General features: G+C 38.3%; 1 protein-coding gene across 1 annotated transcript; it reads right to left on the reverse strand.

Moving 5' to 3' along the window:
- Window positions 1–331: 331 nt before the first annotated feature.
- Window positions 332–18,914, reverse strand: LOC142520191 (uncharacterized). Its single transcript, XM_075623192.1, has 3 exons — window positions 17,942–18,914; window positions 17,269–17,669; window positions 332–511 (listed from the first exon to the last, which is right to left on the reverse strand). The coding sequence occupies exons 1-3, from the start codon at window positions 18,912–18,914 to the stop codon at window positions 332–334; spliced, it is 1,554 nt and encodes a 517-aa protein (XP_075479307.1).
- Window positions 18,915–19,263: the final 349 nt, after the last annotated feature.

The raw sequence follows: 19,263 nt of genomic DNA on the forward strand, positions 1-19,263 counted from the left end.
CCGCCAGTTGTTAAATGCACCAAGAAGATGGATTTGAGGATGAGTCCACTCTTCGGAACCAAGTAAACCTGAATGAAATCTCCCAGGAATGTTCCCAGGCCCTCACCATGGCTGAAGAACATGAATATTTAAGAAAGAATTTAAAAGGAAATTGAGTCCTCTCGAGCCCCTGGAGTCCATCCCAGAGGGCATCATTTCTCTGCCCAAATAGTAAATGAGCCATTTCTTGCCCATTAAAATTCAGCAAAATTTAGAAGGCGTGATCTGCCAGGGAGGTTAGAAGACCGAACACAGATGGGATACCCTTTGGGGCCGTTTTCTCACTATACATCTATGAATGCTCCGAAAGATATGGTGGTATAGCTTTGTGATGAGGAGAAACAACCATACCAGCTCTCACGATCTTCTCCAGAATCGGGGGCAACCATGAAATTTTGTACGTTACACAAGGCGTGTTATCATGATAACAGCGAGTGATAGAAATTGAAGAGGGACCATTGCCAAACAGATCCTGTTGAAACCGGCTCATTAGTGAAGAGAGCTCAGAGACTTCTAAGGGCACCCAGAAGCTAAGGACCCCTCCCCTCGTCCAACGCCCCGGGTTTCAAGCCCAAGCCGGGAAGTCTTGACAAGCACTCCCCATTAGATAAGTCCCGAGGGGTAAAATGTCGCTGAAAAACCCCTACTATGGCTGTGATCAAGATGATTTTAGGAGGATCCATAGATGGTGTTCCAACCGGGCTCGGAGGCATGGAGTCGGCGAGAAAGTTTCTGAGTGTCATGCCCCGAGTCCGAAGCGTTGGTGACATCCGGCATTGTTTAACAATTATATTGAAAACAATAAAGCCTCGTATCAAATCAAATCAGTCTTTTTCATAAATAAAGTATTGTCTCACAATGACAATGAAATAAAATACATCAGAGTTGCGAAATGCGGAAATCTTAAACAAAAGGGATAACTTGATTCTTGCTCCTGATCATCGATCACGAACCCCAGAAAGCTTCATGCTCCTCCTCTTTTATTTGTTCTTCACTTTTATCTTAAATTATAAGGGGGTGAGTGTTTTGGGAAAACACTCAGCAAGTGGGGGTCGATCGATTTCCAATGGTACATATAGAACTTAATCTTTAAAACATTTCTTTAACAAACTTTCAAATCTTATTACTTTTAACTCATAACAGAAACGAAACAAATATGAGACAGAGGTTATCAGACGATTCAGAGCAATTCAGAAACAGATCAAATCAAACAGACACAACACTGTTACTCATCTCATTTCCATGGTCAAATTGTCCCCAATATGTTAATCCTCTAAGGGGTGAGGTCAGAACATGGTTTTATACCCACCAATGGGGGCCGGAACAGAACATGGTTTTATACCCACCAATGGGGGCCAGAACAGAAATACAATTCTCGTCCCATTTCAAATTCGAATCGTAACAGTGCAACAGAATTCAGAGGTAACAGACAGAACTTTTCAGATTTTCAGATTTCAGAGTTTTCATACGGACACAGCGGAACCAAAGATTTCGAAGCATAGAAAAGAACACATACACGATCGAAATTTTAAACAAAATAGATAGCAATTTTCGAAAATGAAGACACACATACATGCATGTCATGATATACATATTCAAGTTTAAAAATACAAACGAATATATATCAAAAGCCCACTTACTTGATTTTTTTTTTGTTCAAAGTTTTCTTTTGAAATTTCGGCAGTACTTCGACGCAACTCTAACAAACACTGTCTTCGATCGGGCAGCACTTTGGCACAAGGTTTCCGTACTGGACTGCACGAAAATATTTCCTCCTTCTTCCTTGACTTCGGCCGAGACTTGAGGGGGAGAGGGGAAAAGAGCCGAAATTTTGGAGAGTGAGGGGAAAGGAAAACCGAATTCCTTGAAGGATTTTTGTGAGGTTTTGCAATGAATGGTGTCTCTTATTTATAGACCAACACTTGTCTCCTCACCTAGCCCAATGGCCGAACCCTTGCCTCCCAAGAAAGGATTTAATTGTAGTCATAACGGTGGTGCAATATTCCATGCTTTCCTCAAGTTCAAGATTAGCCATAATTGTGGTTCAAACTCCCATGCATTCTTCAAGAGTCACCTTGATCTTCTATAGGGTCATTTCCTGCATACTTAATTTGTCCAAACTTTTAGCTCAACTTACAGCTCCCTTCTTGGTCTTGTTAGGACAAGCTTGGTTGAGCTTCTTCGAGCTGAAAGATCGAGTCCTTGAGCTGGGGTTTTATTCCTCCCGTGACACAACTCCGATGGATGCAATACTTTTAGCTTGGCCTCCTGTTGAGCTAATCTCCGAGCTTTGAAGTTGCTTCCTCGAGTTAAATTTAATGAAAATCTAAGTTAATATTCAAGTTATCTAGTTGGAACGAAAATTTTCGAGCTTAGTTTGAGGTAAACTTCAAGTTCGTATTACTTACTTGATTTGCTTCGGATCGTAAAATCCTGGGTTCTCACATCCCTCCCTCCTTATTAAAAGTTTTGTCCTCGAAACTTGCATTAGCTTGATCTTTCGAATAGATGAGGGTATTGTGATCGCATTTTCTCCTCGAGTTCCCAAGTTGCCTCCCTTTCAGTGTGATTTGACCACTGTACTTTGATATAAGGTATTGTCCGATTTCTCAACACTTGATCTTTTGAGTCCACTATTCGGGTAGGGACTTCTTCGTATTTAAGTTCTTCGTTGAGTTTTCCTTCAATCATCAGTGGTGTAACGCCCCGAAAAATTTTAAAGTCCACGCAAACCACGTGCATGAAATTATTAAATTCTTTTGTATTTTAATTAAATGTTTTAATTGCATAAATTAATTATGTTGTGCATACTTGCATATTTAAAATATATTTTTCTACATGATTGCATTAAAATGTATTTTAAAAGGTTATTCGAGTTGCGATCGAGGAACGGAGACCGAGGGCTGAAAAATAGAAAATGTTTTTAATAAATAATTGTTTTTAATTATCTAAAGTATGGGCGATGCTTTTTCTTATTTTTGAAAATATGGGGTTTTTGCAGTGATTTTATACGCCGGGACGTAAATTTTATCGGTGTTCGTTTTTCAACAAAAATGCAAACATTTTGGCAACCCGGCTAATAAATTCACAAACTTATTTAAGCAAAATTATTTTTAAATCTTTTAAATATTTTAATTAAGCATTAATGGGCCTAATTAATCTCTTAATGGGCCAAAGCTTAATTAGTGTTTAATTAACTATATATTATGTAATTAACCTACCCCAAACCCTTTAACTACACGCCCCACTTTCCCCCAACCAATAAAACTCTTCTCTCTTTCAAATTTACACGGCACACACAAGCAAAAGGCATGGGAAAAGTTTTGTTAGTTCAAGGGAAAAGCATCAAAGTTTGCTAGAGTTTTCAAGCATCGTCCCTCGTCGTCGTTCTTCAATCGTCAACGTTTTTATCGTGCGTTAAATACGCAAAGGCACGTCATATTCTTCCTTTACTCATCATCACACCATATTATGAAATTATGTTTGAAATTGCATGAAATCAAGTGGCATCTTTTAAGATTTTCGTTTATGCCTCTTTTATGGTTTTTAAAACATGCATGTTGATCTAAAAATCATGAATTTCTTGAACCTAAGGGGCCTGCCATGTTAGGAATATAATTAAAGATGTTTACTGTAGAACCCGTAACTTAGACTACGTATAAACCATGCATAATTCTAGTATTTTAAATTAAAATGATTTTATTGCATGAGTATTTAAATTTAATTATTTCATGCAGTGGTTTAATTTTTATCATTTCAGTTATTTTCAGTGAGGTCGGACCGGAGTTGGAGTTTAGAGATAAAATTTAAGATTTAGAAATCATTTTCAGAATTTATTTTAGCTAGCAAATAAGTTCATTTAAGTTAAAAAGGAGGTTTGAGGATTTAATTTAATTACTTGAGGTGAGTAGAAAATAAATTTATTTAAGTTCCTTAATTAAGGGGTTAGTTCACTAAATTAATTAAGGGATAGGTAAGGCTCTTAAGGTATTAAAATTTATCAACTAAACAACATTTCCCCTTCATTTTTATTGTGTAAATTCGGCCACCCTTAATTGATTAATCATTGATATGCCAACTCACCCTTTGACCCATTCTTTGTTATTTTAGCATGCTAACCTTTTAATTATTAATCAACCTTAATTAATTAATTATTAAGCTTTATCCTAGTCTAGATTTGCATGAGAGAATCGGCCATTCAACTCCAAGAAGACTTGTTCAACCAAATTTAAAATTTGAATGAGAGGTAGACTTGGTCTTGCATTTTAAATCCCTTTATTAGTGGATCTTCCCCCTCACCTTTCCAACCACCATTCTCCTCTCCCTAATCTCGAAATTCAGAGTGAAATTGAGAAGAAACCGTGGGTTCCATAGCTAGGAAGATAGGAGAAAATCGAGTAAGAAGCAAGGTAGAATAGAAAGCGCTCCACCTCCTCCGCGCCGGATCGTCTCGTTCTTTCGTTTTATTTCAAAACGAAACCAGGCATGCATATATTCTTCCTTGACGCTTCAATCAAGTCCTATTATCAATTATTTTCATTGCATGATCATGATTTCTATGGCCATAAACCAAAATCCATCAAGAATTTTCAGAAAAATAAAAGTGCAGAATTTCGGTTTTCATTTCAAGCTTCACGATTTCTTTTGTGTTGATGGTTACAGGTATTGGTTCGACTCAAGGCTACCAATGCTGCATCTAGACATGTACTAGGACATGTTAGGATCATAATGGTCCATTCATTCAAGTCCCTCACCCGCTGGAAACGAAAATTGACAGCAACTCCCCAAGCACAGCTCATGTGCACTTGATTTCTTGTGTCTTGCTGTCAATAAGGGAAGCTTCTGATCTTGGCTGGCCTAGGGGCCTATAGCCTTGGTTAGATCACTTCCCTAGCATGTTTAAGACGTGACTAAGTCGCCCTTTTGGTGGCTTGGTCCATGGTTAATTGGTTTTTAAATAAAACTCCAAGAACAGCCCTGCACCCTTTCGCCCCTCTTCATTTTACAGCATGTATGGTTCGAATTCTTGTGGATTGTGTGGATCTTGGTTGGCCTATGGCCCTTAGCCACGGTTCATACCATACCCCTAGATGTCTAGGTCGTGCCATGGTCAATCAAATGGCCACTGGAACGACACGAGACAGCAAGCAAAGCTAAACACCACACGCGCATGCAAAGGTGCTCTCGAGTGAATCTTTTCGATTGTTGCTGGAATATTCCGAATTGTGGCTGGTTTAAAGCCCTTAGCCATGGTTCGAATCATTCCTTGGGACGTTGGTAAGAGTTTCTGGTCAGTGGTTCAAGACCCAATGGCCATTAGCCTCGCAAACGACGCAAGCAAACCAAAGCACAACTGCTGTATTTTTGGACAGCAACTTGCTGTGACGGTTCAGTGGCTCGTTCGAGTTCTCGGTCGGCTTTTAGCCTATTGCCTTGGACTGGACAGTGTATCATTGAGTTAGGAAGGTCATGTTTTTGACCGTTCGTCATTCGGTTCATTTTTGAGGTCGTACGAGAATTTACGGTGCGATGTGTTAAATTGACTCTCGAAAGAGAGTTTCTTATTTTGGCCTCCATTCACCTAGATTTCGGCCCTCACCATTTTAGGAGCATTATTTTATCATTTTAGGCGTATTTTAATCATGACTACATGACGGTTCAGTGTTGGTTCGGGTTGGTTCGGAGTCATGATTAAATACGAAGTCGGTAGGCCTAATTGTCACATTTTGGAACGTTAGTGCATAGTTTGGTCCCATAAATCTATTGCATATTTTTCATGACATATTTAGGTTGCAGCGAGCCTGGGAGCGATCCAATCCAAGCAGTAAATTATTACATGATATTTAATTGTGCCATTTAATTATATTACGTGCATAAATATATAAAATGTTCATTTTTGAGATTATGCGATATTGCTTGTGGCCATTTCACTATCATGGGATTATTGCTAAATCCGGTCGCCAGTTACCGGTCTGGTCGCCAATTAAAGGTCAGTTGAGTTTGTTTCACCCAGTATACTGTAGCTACAATCTGATCAGACGTTTACTATTTTATCCGGTCGCCAGTTACCGGTCATGGGAGCATTTTATTATCCGGTCGCCAGTTACCGTTCAGTTTTAATGCAGGGGCCACTTGCGTATACCATAATCTCACCAGGAAAATTATTACAGGCTATTTCAGTACAGGGCTTCAAGGAGCAAACATTTTTACCATGATATTTTCAGTTCAGTTATGCACGTATTATAATTAATCATGACACGACACTTTTACGATATGCCTCATGACACGACATTTTTATTCCATGAAATTTTACTATAGTATTTACTCGTTATTTACGATATATGCATGTTGAGTCTTTAGACTCACTAGACTTGATTGTTGTAGGTTCTGATGATGCCGGGGCCGAGGGCGGGGACCAGTGAGCAGGCTCGAGTCGGCAGTAGTAGGACCCGAGGACCTCAGTTCAGCATTTATTTTTAATTGATGGCTCAAACGTTTTAATTATTGTTGGAAAAACTTTTTACTGTTATTTCAAAAATGTTAATTCTTCCTCTGCCACATTGAACGTCAAACTTTATTTATAAGTTTATTTATGAAGGAGGCAATTTTAATTATTTAAAAAGAAAAATTTTAAATTTTTCGCAAATTTCCAAGTAAGGATTTTAGGCCCCTTTACAGATGGTATCAGAGCGGTGGTTCTGTATAGGGTTGTACTACTACTGATCTCGAGAATCTCATGAAGTCACGTTTTCGGTCTGTAAGTTTTACATTTACGCATTTCATTTAAAGCATGAATTATTTTCAACAGCATGATTTCATGAGATATTTTTTTCGCCCAGATTTTTATTGCTCAGTATTTAAATTTAAATAAATTATGGAATTATGCATGTTGGGTACGTTTGGAATTGGACATGTCTAAGAATTCGAATATTGGGCTTTAGGAGAGGTTGAAAATGATTTGATTATATTAATTTTTAGGTCAGTAGTGTTGATGTCCTCCTTATGGGTTATAAGTTAATCTTGAAAATTATGAATGCTTTTGAGACTTGTAGAATTTCTAAGAAATTATTAACGGTTCTTGGTTGCTAGTCGAGTAAATTTTTGAGGATTTCATATAAGCAATAGCGATTCGAAGACTACGACAATTTTTAGGATAATAAATGTACAATTTGAGGATTTTAAGTATCTATAAAAATGTAAGATTAATTATGAGAATTTATTTAGGATGCATGCTCCATTTAGTTAGATTTAAGGATTGAATTACAGGAATCGAGAATTTTGAGTACCTAATTGTAATAAACAATGATTTGAGGACCTAAGTTCAAAAAAAATAAAATTCTAAGGGACTATTTTCGAATTTACCAAATTTTGGAATTAAATTTCGAGTTCGAGAATCTAAAAGTTTAATGAGGTAAAGATGGAAAATTTTATGGGGACAATGATGCAAATTCGAAGAGTTGTAGGGCCAAAATGTAAATTTGGATAAGTGTAAGGGTCAGATTGCAATTTTCAAAATTTTAAGGATTAAATGCGAACTTTTGAGGAATTGGAATTTTAAGTATTTAGAAGAATGTAAGACGTGTTATGGGAATTAATTTTGGGTTTAATAAACTTAAGGCTATTGAACCTTATGATGCGGGAAATCTATAAAATGAAATTGGTAATACTGAGGACTAATGGGTAATTGTGCAATTTCGAGATCTGGGGAAAATTTGGATGATATTCGAGGAAAGTAAGAATTAATTTTACAATTTTAAGAAATTTGAGAACCTATCTAGTAGTAAGTGAGAATTGAACGGTTCAAATGATATGAATTTTCGGTTATTTAGGCTCGAAGGAGATATAAAATATTTAGATATTTGGGTTATAATGTTATAATGAATGGTAACCAAGGAAATTGTAGGATGAATCAATCTTAGGCGTGAAAATTTAAGCGTTAGTGAAATAATGTTGTGGTAAATTAAGAATTTGAAGTGATGACAATTTAAGGTGAAGTTGATCAGTCAGTTAAGTTATAAGAGTAGACATTGAGCTAACAAAATTTTTTGGAACTTAATTATGTGTATCATAAGTTTTAATCATGATCTTAAGAGTTAAACTTATAACTTTGTTGGAATTTGATTTTCTAGAAAGTTGGGTATGATTGATGATTAGGTTATTTGATAGAGACATGTAAGAATTGAGGTAGACACCTTGTCTTGAGGAATTTTTGTAAGTCATGAAGAAACTTGAGAATAAGTGAATATGTGTGTTGGAATTATGTTATCCAACACTATTTGGGTTGCGTAAGTTTGAATTCAAATTTAGGGGATATGCGTTCATACGAAAATTTTGGGTGAAATAAAAACAAAAGGAAATTAGTTGTGTTCAATATAAGTTATCAATTGATGAATATTAAGATTTTTATCAAGTAAGGAATCTAAAATCTTGATATGGAGATTCTAGAATTCTATGGGTTATAAGTGAAATTGATTTATTAAAGTTAGTCTAATGCTACCATGGCTAACTTATTAAGTTTATATGCTAGAATTAAGTAAGCATTAAGGATACATAAGAATGCGACACTTGTTCCAATGAGGAAGTTCAGAGTCCTAGGCCTCAAGTAGATTGTAATTGGGGAGAGGATACTTTGAGCAAGTAATTGATGCGAGAAGTGTTATTATCAAGGTAGGAGGTCGATGTTGTATAATTGAGTTTTATGGATTAACGTTATTCGATGTTTAAGATTTACAACGATTTCACACCCGGGATGCACTTCTAAATAATAAGTTACGTAAGTTTGGTGCCGTAAGATAAAGATTCGATTCAAGGATTTTAGGCTAATACTACTATGAGGTTGAAATAAGGTATAACCTCTAAGCGTTCTACTAAGAATAGAAGTCGATCAGTAAATTCTGGTACAAAGGTTTTTTTAGTCGAACTGCATAAATGCTGATATAATAGGTCGATTAAGGTTACGAGTATAGTATAAGTAAAGTAAGGTGCGATAAGTTTGGACATCCATTTCTAGAAGGAGGAATTGTGAGATAAGTCAAAATTCGAGGTTATAGAAAAATAGAACTAAGTCACTATGGATCTTTTTAAGTTGAGATCCGCAAACGAGAATCTTGGTAGGCAAATTTAATTTGGATTGGGGAGACGTAAGGACGAGTTAACACTTATCTTATCAGAGTAGCGCATCGGAAGCGTGGGTTATTAGGATTCTAGAAGTAAGAATCTAAACTTTTTGTTTATCAAGGATAAACGAATTTCGAGGACGAAATTTCTTCTAAGGGGGGAAGGATTGTAGAACCCGTAACTTAGACTACGTATAAACCATGCATAATTCTAGTATTTTAAATTAAAATGATTTTATTGCATGAGTATTTAAATTTAATTATTTTATGCAGTGGTTTAATTTTTATCATTTCAGTTATTTTCAGTGAGGCCGGACTAGAGTTGGAGTTTAGAGATAAAATTTAAGATTTAGAAATCATTTTCAGAATTTATTTTAGGTAGCAAATAAGTTCATTTAAGTTAAAAAGGAGGTTTGAGGATTTAATTTAATTACTTGAGGTGAGTAGAAAATAAATTTATTTAAGTTCCTTAATTAAGGGGTTAGTTCACTAAATTAATTAAGGGATAGGTAAGGCTCTTAAGGTATTAAAATTTATCAACTAAACAACATTTCCCTTTCATTTTTATTGTGTAAATTCGGCCACCCTTAATTGATTAAGCATTGATATGCCAACTCACCCTTTGACCCATTCTTTGTTATTTTAGCATGCTAACCTTTTAATTATTAATCAACCTTAATTAATTAATTATTAAGCTTTATCCTAGTCTAGATTTGCATGAGAGAATCGGCCATTCAACTCCAAGAAGACTTGTTCAACCAAATTTAAAATTTGAATGAGAGGTAGACTTGGTCTTGCATTTTAAATCCCTTTATTAGTGGATCTTCCCCCTCACCTTTCCAACCATCATTCTCCTCTCCCTAATCTCGAAATTCAGAGTGAAATTGAGAAGAAACCGTGGGTTCCATAGCTAGGAAGATAGGAGAAAATCGAGTAAGAAGCAAGGTAGAATAGAAAGCGCTCCACCTCCTCCGCGCCGGATCGTCTCGTTCTTTCGTTTTCTTTCAAAACGAAACCAGGCATGCATATATTCTTCCTTGACGCTTCAATCAAGTCCTATTATCAATTATTTTCATTGCATGATCATGATTTCTATGGCCATAAACCGAAATCCATCAAGAATTTTCAGAAAAATAAAAGTGCAGAATTTCGGTTTTCATTTCAAGCTCACGATTTCTTTTGTGTTGATGGTTACAGGTATTGGTTCGACTCAAGGATACCAATGCTGCATCTAGACATGTACTATGACATGTTAGGATCATAATGGTCCATTCATTCAAGTCCCTCACCAACTGGAAACGAAAATTGACAGCAACTCCCCAAGCACAGCTCATGTGCACTTGATTTCTTGTGTCTTGCTGTCAATAAGGGAAGCTTCTGATCTTGGCTGGCCTAGGGGCCTATAGCCTTGGTTAGATCACTTCCCTAGCATGTTTAAGACGTGACTAAGTCGCCCTTTTGGTGGCTTGGTCCATGGTTAATTGGTTTTTAAATAAAACTCCAAGAACAGCCCTGCACCCTTTCGCCCCTCTTCATTTTACAGCATGTATGGTTCGAATTCTTGTGGATGGTGTGGATCTTGGTTGGCCTATGGCCCTTAGCCACGGTTCATACCATACCCCTAGATGTCTAGGTCGTGCCATGGTCAATCAAATGGCCACTGGAACGACACGAGACAGCAAGCAAAGCTAAACACCACACGCGCATGCAAAGGTGCTCTCGGGTGAATCTTTTCGATTGTTGCTGGAATATTCCGAATTGTGGCTGGTTTAAAGCCCTTAGCCATGGTTCGAATCATTCCTTGGGACGTTGGTAAGAGTTTCTGGTCGGTGGTTCAAGCCCCAATGGCCATTAGCCTTGCAAACGACGCAAGCAAACCAAAGCACAGCTGCTGTATTTTTGGACAGCAACTTGCTGTGACGGTTCAGTGGCTCGTTCGAGTTCTCGGTCGGCTTTTAGCCTATGGCCTTGGACTGGACAGTGTCTCATTGAGTTAGGAAGGTCATGTTTTTGACCGTTCGTCATTCGGTTCATTTTTGAGGTCGTACGAGAATTTACGGTGCGATGTGTTAAATTGACTCTCGAAAGAGAGTTTTTTTTTTGGCCTCCATTCACCTAGATTTCGGCCCTCACCATTTTAGGAGCATTATTTTATCATTTTAGGCGTATTTTAATCATGACTACATGACGGTTCAGTGTTGGTTCAAAATGGTTCGGAGTCATGATTAAATACGAAGTCGGTAGGCGTAATTGTCACATTTTAGAACGTTAGTGCATAGTTTGGTCCCATAAATCTATTGCATATTTTTCATGACATATTTAGGTTGCAGCGAGCCTGGGAGCGATCCAATCCAAGCAGTAAATTATTACATGATATTTAATTGTGCCATTTAATTATATTACGTGCATAAATATATAAAATGTTCATTTTTGAGATTATGCGATATTGCTTGTGGCCATTTCACTATCATGGGATTATTGCTAAATCCGGTCGCCAGTTACCGGTCCGGTCGCCATTTAACGGTCAGTTGAGTTTGTTTCACCCAGTATACTGTGGCTACAGTCTGATCAGACGTTTACTATTTTATCCGGTCGCCAGTTACCGGTCATGGGAGCATTTTATTATCCGGTCGCCAGTTACCGGTCAGTTTCAGTGCAGGGGCCACTTGAGTATACCATAATCTCACCAGGAAAATTATTACAGGCTATTTCAGTACAGGGCTCCAAGGAGCAAACATTTTTACCATGATATTTTCAGTTCAGTTATGCACGTATTATAATTAATCATGACACGACACTTTTACGATATGCCTCATGACACGACATTTTTATTCCATGAAATTTTACTATAGTATTTACTCGTTATTTACGATATATGCATGTTGAGTCTTTAGACTCACTAGACTTGATTGTTGTAGGTTCTGATGATGCCGGGGCCGAGGGCGGGGACCAGTGAGCAGGCTCGAGTCGGCAGTAGTAGGACCCGAGGACCTCAGTTCAGCATTTATTTTTAATTGATGGCTCAAACGTTTTAATTATTGTTGGAAAAACTTTTTACTGTTATTTCAAAAATGTTAATTCTTCCGCTGCCACATTGAACATCAAACTTTATTTATAAGTTCATTTATCAAGGAGGCAATTTTAATTATTTAAAAAGAAAAATTTTAAATTTTTCGCAAATTTCCAAGTAAAGATTTTAGGCCCCTTTACATTTACACGAAGCTTTAGGTTCATATAACGCAACTTAAACGCTGCACAAACATGAATGTATCAAGCTGGAACCGGAACTTGTGGTGGTGAGTTTTGAGTGCTCGGTTTTAGGAGTTGCAGGACTGGGCTTTGGTTCGGTTGGGACCAGGGCATGGCTAGGGTCTGTTATGGGTCAGGGGTAGAGTCCTAGCCACGCTAGGACTCGAGTTAGGGGCTGGGGACGGAGTCCTAGCTTGCTAGGACTCCCACCCGAGGGTATCAAGGGTCTCGCGCAGCAGCAGATGGGCAGGGAGAAGGGGCTCGGCTTGGGGGCTTTGGGCTGAGCTAAGTCGACTCTTTAGGGTCCTATGAGGGTGCATAAGGGTCAGGACAAAGGCTGGGGCAGCTTGGTTGGCTGCTGGTCCAAGAAAACCGTGAGGAAAGCCATGTGCGCAGGTTTCTTGTGCAGAAGTTCAGGGGTTTCGCTGCTCGGGTTTAGGGGTCTGGGCTGGGCCTGGGCTTGGTCCAGGGATGGTCAGGGATAGGTGGGCTCGGTGGTGGCTCGGCTGGAGGTGTCCTAGGTTGGCTTGGAGTCCTTATGTGCTTAGGAGTCTCACACAACACACGTGCAGAATTTTAGGTCAACTTCCAGGACGTTTTTGTTCAGGCTAGGGCTGGTTGTGTGGGCTGGGCTTGGTCAGTAGGGTCCCTAGGTGGGTTGGCTAGGTTTTGGCTCAAGGTGGCTCGGGCGTGGCTCGAGTAAATTAGGAGATGGCTCGGTGTGTTCGATAAGGTGTCAAAAACGAAAATTAAAGAACTAAAATTGAATCCATGGGTCCACGGGTGTGGCTCATGACTTGGAAGGGTAGAATAAATCATAAAAAGTCTATTTGTAAAATTTGGGATCAAAATAACGAGTTTTGGATTTATTCGGGATTTAATCGCCGCATGAAACGCTAATTAACGAGTTAATTGAAACGTCTAGTTTAAGCTTCATAAAATTATGAAAAATTAGGTTTAAGCTTAAATAATTATTAAAAGCGTAAGTTTTTAATTTGGGAATTTTATATTAAGTTTTGGTTTAATTCGGGATTAAAACGCATTAATACGTCACATTTAAAGATTAAATTAAAAGTCATCGAATTAAGCTAAATAAAAATATGAGAAAATTCAAGTAAGGTTAAATAATTATTTGGGACATGTTAGAGTCAAAAAAAAAAAAAATCAAGAAAACGTCAAAAACGTAAAACGTCACGTCTAGGGGTAAAACGGTCTTTTTACATCGGAAAATTCGTAAACGTCATGGCAGTGCCCTATTTGCTGTTTTATATGCTAAAATGATTATTTTTAATGTTTATGAATGTTTACAGGGTAAAATGATTATTTTATATGTTTATGATTTAAAATGTTAAAATGTTCATTTTAAATGCCTATGGATTTTCATGACGAAACAATAACGTTAAAAGACATGTTGCATGCTTGGTTTAAAATGAAAAATGTTATATGCATGATTTTTATTAAGTGATGATAACATGTTGAAGGATGTGAAAGGATTGTGACTAACACGATGATATGTTGGAGATATCGTGAGGGTTATGGTCCCAGTGGGAGCCCGACGATCGTATTTTCTTGGATACGGATATGTATATGTATATGTATATGATGATATGATAATACGTAAGGCCAGGGCCCAGTTGACCGGTGAGAGTGTTGCTGGTGTCCCCCGCCGCCCAGTACTGTGGTTACATGTAGATGGATCCATCGCCTAACACGTATATGAAAGTCACAATCAACGATCTGAATTCAACAAACACGAACATGAACACGAACATGAGTATGAATACGAATATGGACATGAATATGAATATGTTTAAGTGATATGTTTACGTCTTTTGAAAATGTTTTTGTGCATCATGAAAATGTTTACGAAAATAATTAAGTTTAAGTTTATGCATCCTCATGAAAATGATATTTTAAGTACAAGTATTTTTCACTGTTATATGTTAACTGTATTACTTATTACTCGTTATCAAGGATATGACGTGTTGAGTCTTTAGACTCACTAGGTGTGATTGATGTAGGTAATATTGATTATGAATATGATAATGGAGGTCTTGATGGTTGATCTGACTGGACTGGAGGTGCACATAACCCGAGGACCGACGCTAGTTTTCCGCACTAGTTATTATTTATGATTTTAAGTAATGTTAAAGATATTTTTACGTCATTTATTTATGTTATGAGAGATTTTGAGAGGTTATAGTATGAGCTATACTTTTCGAATAATGTTTTTAGGTTGGTAAAATATTTGACGATTTTATGCTTTAAAATATTTTCCTTTGGATTTTTAAATGGCAGTTGGATGTTTATTTTTAAAATGATGTCAAAAATATTTTATGTAATTTTTGGTGATTCGGCCGATGCTATGTGAGGTTTAAAAAAAAAAATTTCTAGCACGTTTTAAGAAAACGAATAGCAGACGTTTCAAGTGGTGTAACCTTGAGTACATGACTCGGGTCTGGGACATATTTCCTCAGCTGTGAGATGTGGAAAACATTGTGAATTCTGGACATATCAGGCGGCAACGCTAGACGATAGGCTAAGGTTCCCACCTTTTCCAATATCTCAAACGGTCCCACATATCTCGGATTTAGCTTTCCGGATTTACTGAACCGAACTATTCCTTTCATGGGGGAGACCTTGACGTAAGCTTTTTAACCAATTTCCAACTATAAGGGTCTTCTCTTCAGATCGGACCAACTCTTCTGTCTATCTTGAGATGCCTTGAGTCTTTCTTCGATCATGGCTACTTTGTCAACGGTTAATTGAACAAGCTCTGGTCCGGTAACAGCTTTTTCTCCGACTTCGTCCCAATATAGAGGCGACCTACACTTTCTACCATACAAAGCTTCATACGGAGCCATCTCGATGCTACTGTGATAGCTGTTGTTATAGGCGAATTCTATCAGGGGTAACTGTTCACTCCAATTTCCAGAAAAATCCAGTGCACATGCCCTCAGCATATCCTCGAGGGTTTGAATTGTCCTTTCAGTTTGGCCATCTGTCTGAGGATGATAGGCCGTGCTGAGAGTAACTTTGGTCCCCATAGCCTTTTGGAAACTTTTCCAAAATCTTGATACAAATCTTGGATCTCTGTCAGATAGTATACTTGTCGGGACTCCGTGTAGCCTCACTATGTTGTCCATATACAGGGTAGCGAGCTTATCCAGGTTGTAAGTCATCCGCACCGGTAAGAAATGTGCCGAATTAGTCAATCTATCAACGATTATCCAGATTCCATCATGACCTTTTCTTGATTTTGGTAGCCCGACTACAAAGTCCATGGAGATATTATCCCACTTCCATGTTGGTATTTCCAATGGCTATAATAGTCCTCCAGGCCGTTGATGCTCTGCCTTGACTTGTTGACAGGTTAGGCACTTGTAAACAAAGACAGCCACGTCTTTCTTCATTCCGTTCCACAAGTAATTATTTTTTAAGTCTCTGTACATTTTAGTACTCCCTGGATGTACCGAAAATCTCGATTTATGTGCCTCGGCCATTACCTCTTCTCGAATTCCATCGACGTTTGGCACATACAATCGTCCTTTCATCCAGAGTATCCCATTTTCATCAATTTGAAATTCTGGAACTTTTCCTTCTTGGATTTGTTCCTTAATTCTAAGGATGGAGGTGTCTTGACTCTGCTTCAATTTGATGGTCTCTCGGAGACCTGGTTGTACTGATAGTGAAGATAAGTTCACCTTCCCAGGGTTCCTCCGGCTTAACGCATCTGCCACTTTATTTGCCTTACCCGGATGGTAATTGATTGTCAAATCATAGTCCTTCAGAAGTTCCATCCACCTTCTTTGCCTCATGTTTAATTCTTTTTGGGTGCAAATGTACTTGAGGCTCTGGTGATCACTAAAAACTTTGCATTTTACTACATAAAGGTAGTGCCTCCAAATTTTAAGCGCAAATACTACTGCGGCTAACTCTAGATCATGTGTGGGGTAATTCTGCTCATATGGTTTCAATTGCCGTGAGACATAAGCAATTACCCGACCCTCTTGCATAAGCACACACCCTAATCCCCCCTTTGAAGCGTCACTGTATACAGTGAAATTCTTACCATCCTCGGGAAGAACTAGTACTGGTGTGGATGCAAGTTTCATCTTAAGAGTTTCAAAACTTCTTTCACACGCTTCATCCCAAATAAATTTCGAATTTTTCTGAGTAAGTTTGGTGAGTGGAATGGCTATCGAAGAAAATCCTTCCACAAATTTTCTATAATAGCCAGCTAAACCCAGAAAACTCCTTACTTCAGTCACTGTCTTTGGTTGTGGCCAATCCTTGATTGCTTCCACCTTCTTAGGGTCTACTGACACCCCTAATTCGGAAATTATATGACCTAGGAATGCCACACTTTTTAACCAAAATTCACATTTCTTGAATTTGGCATATATTTCTTTTTCTCGCAGTGTCTGCAAAGTGAGACGCAGATGTTCTCTGTGTTCTTCTTCACTTGGTGAGTACACAAGGATATCATATATAAAAACAACCACAAATTTGTCGAGGTATGGTTTAAATACCCGATTCATCAGGTCCATGAATACCGTAGGAGCATTTGTTAGGCCAAAAGGCATTACTGTGAATTCGTAATGTCCATATCTCGTCCTGAATGCAGTTTTAGGGATATCTTTGGCTTTACCTTCAACTGATGGTAACCAGATCTAAGATCTAGTTTTGAGAAGACCTTGGCTCCCTTTAACTGATCGAAAAGATCATCTATTCTTGGGAGTGGGTACTTATTCTTTATGGTGATCTTGTTCAATTCCCGGTAGTCAATACATAGCCTCATGCTTCCGTCCATTTTCTTTACAAAAAGCACTGGGGCTCCCCACGGGGATGCACTAGGACGAACCTGCTTCTTATCCAATAATTCCTGAAGTTGCTCCTTTAATTCATTCAATTCTGCTGGAGCCATTCGGTATGGTGCCTTTGATATGGGTGCAGCACCATGGACCAAATTGATTTCAAATTCCATTTCCCTATCGTGTATCTCTCCCGGTAATTTCTCGGGGAAAACATCTGGAAATTCTTGAACAATTGGAATATCTTCCAACTTTGGGATTTCTTCCTCTTTGACTTTATTGATTACTGCCACATAAATCTCTTCACCTCCTTTTATGGCCTTCCAGGCTTGTGAGGCAGATAGTAGAGATTTTCGTTCTTTGGATTTCCCGTGGTATATGACTTCTTCCATAGTTGAAGTCTGAAGTCTGATGTCTTTCCTCTGGCAATCTACTATGGCATGGTTTTTAGCTAACCAGTCCATTCCAAGAATGACGTCAAACTCAACCATATTGAGTTGGATCAATTCCACTTCAAAAGTTTGTTTGTTGATACAAACTTTATAGTTTCGATACACTTTGTGGGTTTCAATTGTTTTGCTGACAGGTGTTGCTACTCTTAACGGTTCACTAAGAATATCATGTTCAAGTTTAAGCTTCTTAGCAAATCTTCTAGACACAAATGAATGTGTGGCACCACAATCAAACAAAGCATATGCAGGCAATTATTGAGTAAGATGGTACCTGCCACTACTTCGTTGGTGTTATCCGCTTCTTCTTGGGTTATTGCATAAACCCGAGCATTAGTCTTATTTTCATATTGTTTGCTGGGCCCCGTCCCTTTATCCTTGTTGTCTGGACAATCTTTAATTCTATGACCCACCTTTCCGCACTTAAAACAAGGGCCTGTCTTCCGATAACATTCTCCAACATGCTTCTGTCGACATGTATCGCACCACTTTCCTTCGGTGTTGCCTGCACTGTTAAAATTTCCTCTTGGAGGTCCGTTTGAATGATTCGGTTTCTTAAATTTGGGACCATTTTGAGTATTTTGGTTGACCAACGGTCTCTTAGTCTTGTTTTCATCTTCACGGCGCTTAATATCTGTTTCTGCACTCATTGCCGCGCCCATCAAATCAGCAAAGTTGTTTGGTTTGAACACTGCTAAAGCCGATTGAATCTGGCTGTTCAGCTCCTTCTTAAAACGATGCATCTTCAGGGTTTCATCGGACATAATTGTTGGGACGTAGGTTCCCAAGTCATTAAACTTTGAAGTATATTCCATCACGGTCATGTCCGGTGTCTGCCTGAAATTTTCAAACTCATTCAGCTTCTGCAGACGAAACTCGGCCGGATAGTATTGTTTCAAAAATTCTCTTTTAAAAATCTGCCATGTGATCTCTTCCACTTCGGCTAGAGATGGTGACATAGTCTCCCACCATTTTCGTGCTCTGTCTTCTAAAAACGGTGTTACAACCTCCACTCTCAATTCTTCGGGTACTTCAAGTAGATGTAATTGTGATTCGACATTTTTGAGCCAATTCTGACTGACTTCCGGGTCTGGGTTCCCATCGAAAGTTGGAACTCGATTTCTTCTGAGGGATTCATAATAGTATTTAATCCCACGCGGCTGAGGATCTTGAGGTGGTTGAACAGCATTAGCCAATGGGTTCATGAATCCTTGCATCGTCGCTGCTACGATAGTATCTATTGCCATCATATCTTCTTGGCTAAGATTTACTCTCGGAGGTGGTGGTGGTGGGTTTTCATCTTGGTTGGCGTCACGAGGGTTACGGTTGTTTCGGGGTGGTCTGCCTGCCATTTCCTATAAACAGGTATTTTATTAATTTGTTTGCCACAATATTTAATTAAAGAAATAATTTCATTAAATTGTAAAGATTTTTCATACAACCAATCTTTTCAAAACAAATGATTAACCAAATATTTCTAGATACAATCGAAGTCTATTCTAGAACTCTCTCTCTCTACTTTTCTATTACTTCTCCGTCCCCTACTGATTCATTAATTTCTTCTTCCACAGGGTTTTCTTCTAGTTGTCCCATGAG

This window comes from Primulina tabacum, chromosome 12 (assembly GCF_025594145.1).
Source record: "Primulina tabacum isolate GXHZ01 chromosome 12, ASM2559414v2, whole genome shotgun sequence".
Lineage (NCBI taxonomy): Eukaryota > Viridiplantae > Streptophyta > Magnoliopsida > Lamiales > Gesneriaceae > Primulina > Primulina tabacum.